General features: G+C 39.4%; 1 protein-coding gene across 1 annotated transcript in view; it reads left to right on the top strand.

Annotated features, from left to right (window-relative positions):
- The first annotated feature begins 2,506 nt into the window (after positions 1-2,506).
- TXLNA (taxilin alpha) overlaps positions 2,507-6,251 on the top strand; it is a 64,232-nt gene continuing 60,487 nt past the window's right edge. Inside the window, exons 1-2 of the mRNA XM_053707241.1 lie at positions 2,507-2,711; positions 2,951-3,103. Of these exons, the coding sequence (XP_053563216.1) occupies positions 2,971-3,103 (133 nt within the window). The 5' untranslated portion in view covers positions 2,507-2,711; positions 2,951-2,970. The remainder of the gene's footprint in view (positions 2,712-2,950; positions 3,104-6,251) is intronic.

The following is a 6,251-nucleotide window of genomic DNA, read 5'->3' as shown; positions in this document are numbered from 1 at the left end:
CTCTTGCTTGGGTATTGGTTCCCAACAGTAATTACTCAAGCCGTGGACCATATCTTAGGAAAGAAAAACAAAATTTATGCTTACCTGATATATTTCTTTCCAGATTTGGTGAGTCCACAGCCCCACCCTTTATTTTAAGACAGTTGTTCTTTTGACTATAACCTCTACACCTTGTGTTACTCCTTTTTCTCCATTTCCCTTTGGTCAAATGACTGGGGGTTGTGGGTAAGGGAGTGATACTTAGCAGTTATACTGTGGTGCTCTTTGCCGCCTCCTGCTGGCCAGAAGTAATATTCCCAACAGTAATTACTCAAGCTGTGTACTCACCATATCTGGAAATAAATACATTTATCAGGTAAGCATAAAATTTGTTTTAGGTGATTTTTCCTTTTGGATCACCGGTATCCCTAGGGGAACTAAGCATTTATTTGAGATTCTTCTCTCTATGTGGCTATATAGTCTTGTACGTGAGCACCTTTGTTACTACAACGCCTACATTGTGCCGCCATTTAAAAAGCAGGGATTCAGGGCTACCTCAACCTTTGTTGTATCTAAATATGAGGGGACTGGATCCGTGTTTTTTGTGTAGATTTGGCCGTGGCTTGGGGTGTGGCCTATTCTCTGAGAGCTGGCCATGCTGATTCTGCTACTCGCTCTTTTTACTCTCCATGCCAATTATTTGGTTGAGAAGATCGTAATGTGTCAGGGTGTACCGCTCACTTTTTGACCTCCCAGGACAGACTCTTAATACCAGCGCTATGGAAGTCCCATAGAAAAAAGGGTTTACGAAGTTTACATAAGTCGTTTTGCAGTAAGGCCAAAGAAGTGTGCGATACACCTATACCTGCAAGACTCGTAATAGCAGCGGTAGTGAAAAAGCAGCGTTAGGACCTGTTAACGTTGCTTTTTCAGCCTAACGCACAACTTGTAATCTAGCCGTATGGCATTATTTTTATTTAGCAAGCTCTGGAGACTGTGCGAGAGTGAAGAGTAAATAATGAAAACTTCTGTGTTGATGGTGCGGCTACGAACTTCAAAGATAGTCCAGCTGTCAAAATTGCCTAATGCGCCTGTGCGAGAGTTCAAAATGGCAAAAATGCTTGTGCACGCTCAAAGGACAAAACAGCCGAAAGGTGCAGCCATTATGGGTAACCTAGGTTACACTGCAGGTGTCTGAAGGAGAGTTACTGCAGTCTGCACATGTGCAAACACATCAGCCCTGGAATACAGTGAAACCTATAGATAAATTCACCAAATATATTACATAATACATTCCGTTCATAAATCGTGCGCATATTCCACAATCCTTATCCTATATCCTGCGCTATATCCATGCTCATTAAAAAAATAGCTTCTGCTAAAGAAAAAAAGTGTATACAGGTGGCCCTCGTTTTACAACGGTTCAATTTACACCGTTTCAGAATAACAACCTTTTTTTTCCAGTCATGTGACTGCTATTGAAAAGCATTGAGAAGCAGTGCATTTATTAAAATAGCCAGTAGGTGGAGCTATCTGCTTGTGTTGCAGCAAAGCCAAGCAAGCTGAAATTAATCAGTTTACCCAGACCTGAGCTATCGAGCAGATTTCAAAGGAACAAGATCTTCCTGTCTATAAATCAGTCCAGATTAGAATGCATAGAAAGAACTGTTTGCAGAAAAATGCAAGTGAAGTCTGTGTTGTGTGATTATTTTATTAGGTTTATAATGCTGTTTAGCAAATGTTTTTGTTCATTTAACTTAGTTTAATTATATATTCTGTTGTGTGATTATTTTATTAGGTTTATAATGCTGTTTAGCAAATGTTTTTGTTCATTTAACTTAGTTTAATTATATATTCTGTGTTGTGTGATTATTTTATTAGGTTTATAATGCTGTTTAGCATTTAAAGTCTTCATTTCAAAGCTTTAAAAATAATGTATTAGGTGTTACTTATGACAATTTTGAGAGGGGCCTGGAACCTATCTCCCTCACTTCCCATTGACTTACATTATAAACTGGGTTTCAATTTACAACGGTTTCGATTTACAACCATTCCTTCTGGAACCTAACCCCGGGCTACCTGTATATGAATTGAGTGTACAGGTTGTCCCCAAATAGATGCACAGCAAATTGATGAAAATGTAATCCCATCTAACGTAAAATACAATCTACAACCCTGGTAAATCAGGTTAAAATTCACAGCAATGCATTACTGGTCTAAGAAAGACTCGAATAAACCTTATTATTACGCCAAGGTCAATTCAGTGAGTATAACACGGCACACGCTCTATGTTGTTGTAAGAGCTATATATTGTTAGCGCAGGATAAGATATAGGATAAGGAAGGATTGTGGAATAAGCGCACGATTTATGACACTGAGGCATCCTGGGGCTTGTAGTCAGACCCTTGCCGCCTAGGTGACCGCCCGTTCCAGTATCACCAATAACCATGAGCGCTGTTACTCCGGGATCAATCATAGCTGAGGGGCGTGGTTTTAGTTCAGTTGGTTCTTTCTGTAAAGTGTGATACGTTCAGCTGACAGGGAGGCAGTGTCTGATTGGGTTAGTAATTTGCGGCTCAAGGCCTGGGATTGTTCTGGTGCCTTCCTGCAAAGAGTGAGGTGGTTTGGGATTTCGGTGAGGAGAGACCGTGGTTGGATTGGGCCTGCAAGAAGAAGCGCTACACTATCACAGACTAACCAATACGCCAGTTAAAAATAACCACAGAACAGAGGTAGATAATAGTATAATTAATATAAAATACAACTGATTTGCAACTGGCAAACACATACTTTTTGAATGCATTAACCTATACGTAAATCTTGCGTACAGTTATATGCCGTTGACACCCACCAGCTCACTGTGGTGCACTGAAAGTCATGTCAAACTATAAATGATAACTTACGTCCTTCGTAAGATGTTTACTACTATCTGGTCCGAGACCTGTTTTTCATAACTCTGTTTCCCCCCCAGGTTTTGTGGTTTAGAAGATTATGAAAGATCAGGATTCTGGGAGTTGTACATCTGCAATGTCTTCTCCACCATCTCCAAACTCTGATAAGACTCCTTCCACTCAAATCACAGAGAGCGCAGTATTATGCCACCCTGCCCTGTCTTGTAATGAAGGTGAGATTGGCTTAACTGAAGCACCTGTATACCACTAATCAATCAAATATCCAGTTGTGCCTATACTCTTGATGGGTGGTGTACCCTATAGAGTTTATATATGTGTAAATGTATTTAGAAAGTCTATTTGAACTAATGTAAGGTACAAGAAGGATCTATGTTTGCATTTTAAAAACAATTTTTTTAGATTAATAAGAGCAAATACAGAAATACTGAAGAACACCAACAGCATTTTAATAAACCTGGCATGTATAATTTAGTAAAACCTCTCATGAAAGTAAGATATACCTTACTGCCACAGTATAATGTAACATTAGCAGGGAATGAAAGGGATATACTTGACCTCAGATAATTATAAAACAAAATCTCTGCTAAACAACAATTATAGAGAGACATGTAATACGGAATTGCCAGATCAAATCCCCAAAAAGCATTAAAACACATTAAATAAAGTACTAAATAGTAGAGAAAAAGTCTCATAAAAAAAAAAAAAATCTGGGACATCTCCCTACTCAAACTTAACTGAGTAAAAAAAAAATGAACCTAACTTATTGTGGGTTATTTTTTTTTTTTTTGTCCATGCAAAAAAAAGTATGGTACCTTACTAAAAAGTGCAGTTTTCCTAAAGCAGTCATTGTTGGAAAGAATCTCCTACTCTGTGTCTTGTTTGCGGTCACACTGCACTAAATATTCCCACCTGGAAATGACAGCCTCACGGCAGTGTTCTATTATTAGATTGCTCCAAGCTAATCATCCGTACCAGAGGTATATTCAAGTCTTACCTGTACTCACTATCCAGGTTTGGAAGGAACGCCATCAGGGTGGCCCTCCTACTCCTGACATCACTGAGGAGGTTGTTCTTATTTTCACAGCGCAACACTCTATAATCCCCGGATGAAGATGTTTAAAGGACCACTCAACGCTGTAGAACTGCATAATTAACAAGTGCATAAGTAGTAATATGTAAAGACAAACGCCCAAAGCTGAGCAAAGATACAGCTATGTCCAGGATCAACAAGGGTGTATCTCAACATCCTGTTTCTCAACCTCCTACCCTTCTAGATTGTGAGTTCCCGCGGGAATAGGGCCCTCAATTCCTACTGCATGTTTTTGTAAATCCTGTCCTGTCTCTTAGAAGTTTTATATTGTTTTATTTAAATGAACTGTATCCATGGACAGCGTTGCAGAATATGATGGCGCTTCATAAATAGAGTATAATAATATTCAGCCCACTCCACTGGCGAAAAATACTTTCACTGTCCCTAAGAATGTCTTCATAATGGCTATCTTTTTATTTATACTTTCCCATACTTGCCGATTTAACCAAGTCCTGAGACTGACCAATCCAACTCGCCATAGCTCTTGACTGCCAGGAATGGGGTTACATACGTCAACAACTATTACCACTCACTGAGGCAACCACAGGTCCGTTCAACTGCAATCTTTAAGCTCTGGCAGCTGTAGGATAAATGATGGAGCTTGGGCCTCCTAGTTACTTCGGGTGTACTGTTAAGGATATAGTGGCATCCGTATGGGCACCTCAGACACTGCCCTTCTCTCTGTGATTATATACTTGCTGCACTGCTCCTAAGGAGAGACAAAGGTAAGTCAGAGACCCTCTCACATATACTCTGACTGCTTTACCTTTCATCTCTTTAGGGGTGTAGGATTACAGGCAGCCCCTCAATATCCTTCTCACTCATCGCCACTATTCTTAGATCTGGTTGGGGTATAACAGAAGGTGAGGAAGATCATCTCTCATAGAAACTCTGCATAATGCTATCCTCCATATATAGCTGGTCAGTGGATAACTGTCATTTGATCCAGAGGAGCTATAATATCTGGTGCTTCAACTTCCAAAGCATACGTGGGCATAATGAGAGAGAAGACTATCAATCCTGTTCAGCATCTTACTCTCAAAGCCTTTCATGAGGTCTTGTATGACTGTGTAGAGTTCCTCTCCTTGCGCAGCCATACTAAGACCAGGCTGAGGAGTCATTAATACAGCAAATCCAGTTTCGGTGTCTTCAGTATGATATCAGGCATCTGTAAATAATATCAGGTATAGATGCTATCCTGTCTAACTGATAATCAGCGGATTAGTTCGAATTCTTCCCCAGCCTCCGATTAATGCGACCAATCATGGCCGCTGCCCAGACACGCCCCCTCCCCAATGTTTGCATTTTATGTCAGTTGGATATAAGCATAAACGTACATCATACTCTCTCTTTAATGCATTTATTATCATCCACACACAAAGTTGTATTGTCCATACAAAATTTTTGTGGGTGGACTGGGCATATTTAAAAGGACATTATACTCATATGCTCAATAATAGCTGAGCACTCAAGAGTCGAAATATTTGAACTTTAGAAGCCTTGCGATGCGGCGTGAAGCAGCTGCTTCGCATCGCTTGCAGTGTGTCACAGCCTTAAAGGGGCACTAAGTTCAAAATTAAAATTTCATGATTCAGATAGAGCATTCAATTTTAAGCAACTTTTTATTTTACTCCTATTATAATTTTTTCTTTGTTTGCTTGGTATCTTTTATTTGAAAAGCAGGAATGTAAGCTTAAGAGCCGGCCCATTTTTTGTTTCAGAACCTGGGTTGCACTTGCTTATTGATGACTAAATGTAGCTATCCAATCGCAAGCGCTAGCCAGGGTTCTGAACCAAAAATGGCCCTGCTTCTTACCTTACATTCCTACTTTTTCAAATAAAGATACCAAGAGAACGAAGAAAATGATAATAGTAAATTAGAAAGTTTCTTAAAATGGCATGCTCTATCTGAATCATGAAAGAAAAAAAATGAGTTTACTATCCCTTTTAAGTGTTCTGTAAAAAGTTATTGTTTAGTTACTGCCTAGCTGCAGGTAAAAAAAAAAGGGAAGAAATAAATAGCAGCCAATCAGCATCATTAGCGCTGAGGCCATGAACTGTTTTACTGTGATCTCATGAGATTTCATAGTAAACTTCCTTAACTGAAAAGGAAAATAACATGAGTGTGCATGAAGCTCACTCCCTTGCCTGTCCCGGGACAGGCATATTGATTTGCTGCTTTAAAGGGACAGTCTACAATAGAATTGTTTATTGTTTTAAAAGATAGATAATCTCTTTATTACCCATCCCCCATTTTTGCATAACAAACA

This window comes from Bombina bombina, chromosome 3 (assembly GCF_027579735.1).
Source record: "Bombina bombina isolate aBomBom1 chromosome 3, aBomBom1.pri, whole genome shotgun sequence".
NCBI classification, from domain to species: domain Eukaryota; kingdom Metazoa; phylum Chordata; class Amphibia; order Anura; family Bombinatoridae; genus Bombina; species Bombina bombina.
This window is presented reverse-complemented; position numbering and strand designations above follow the sequence as displayed.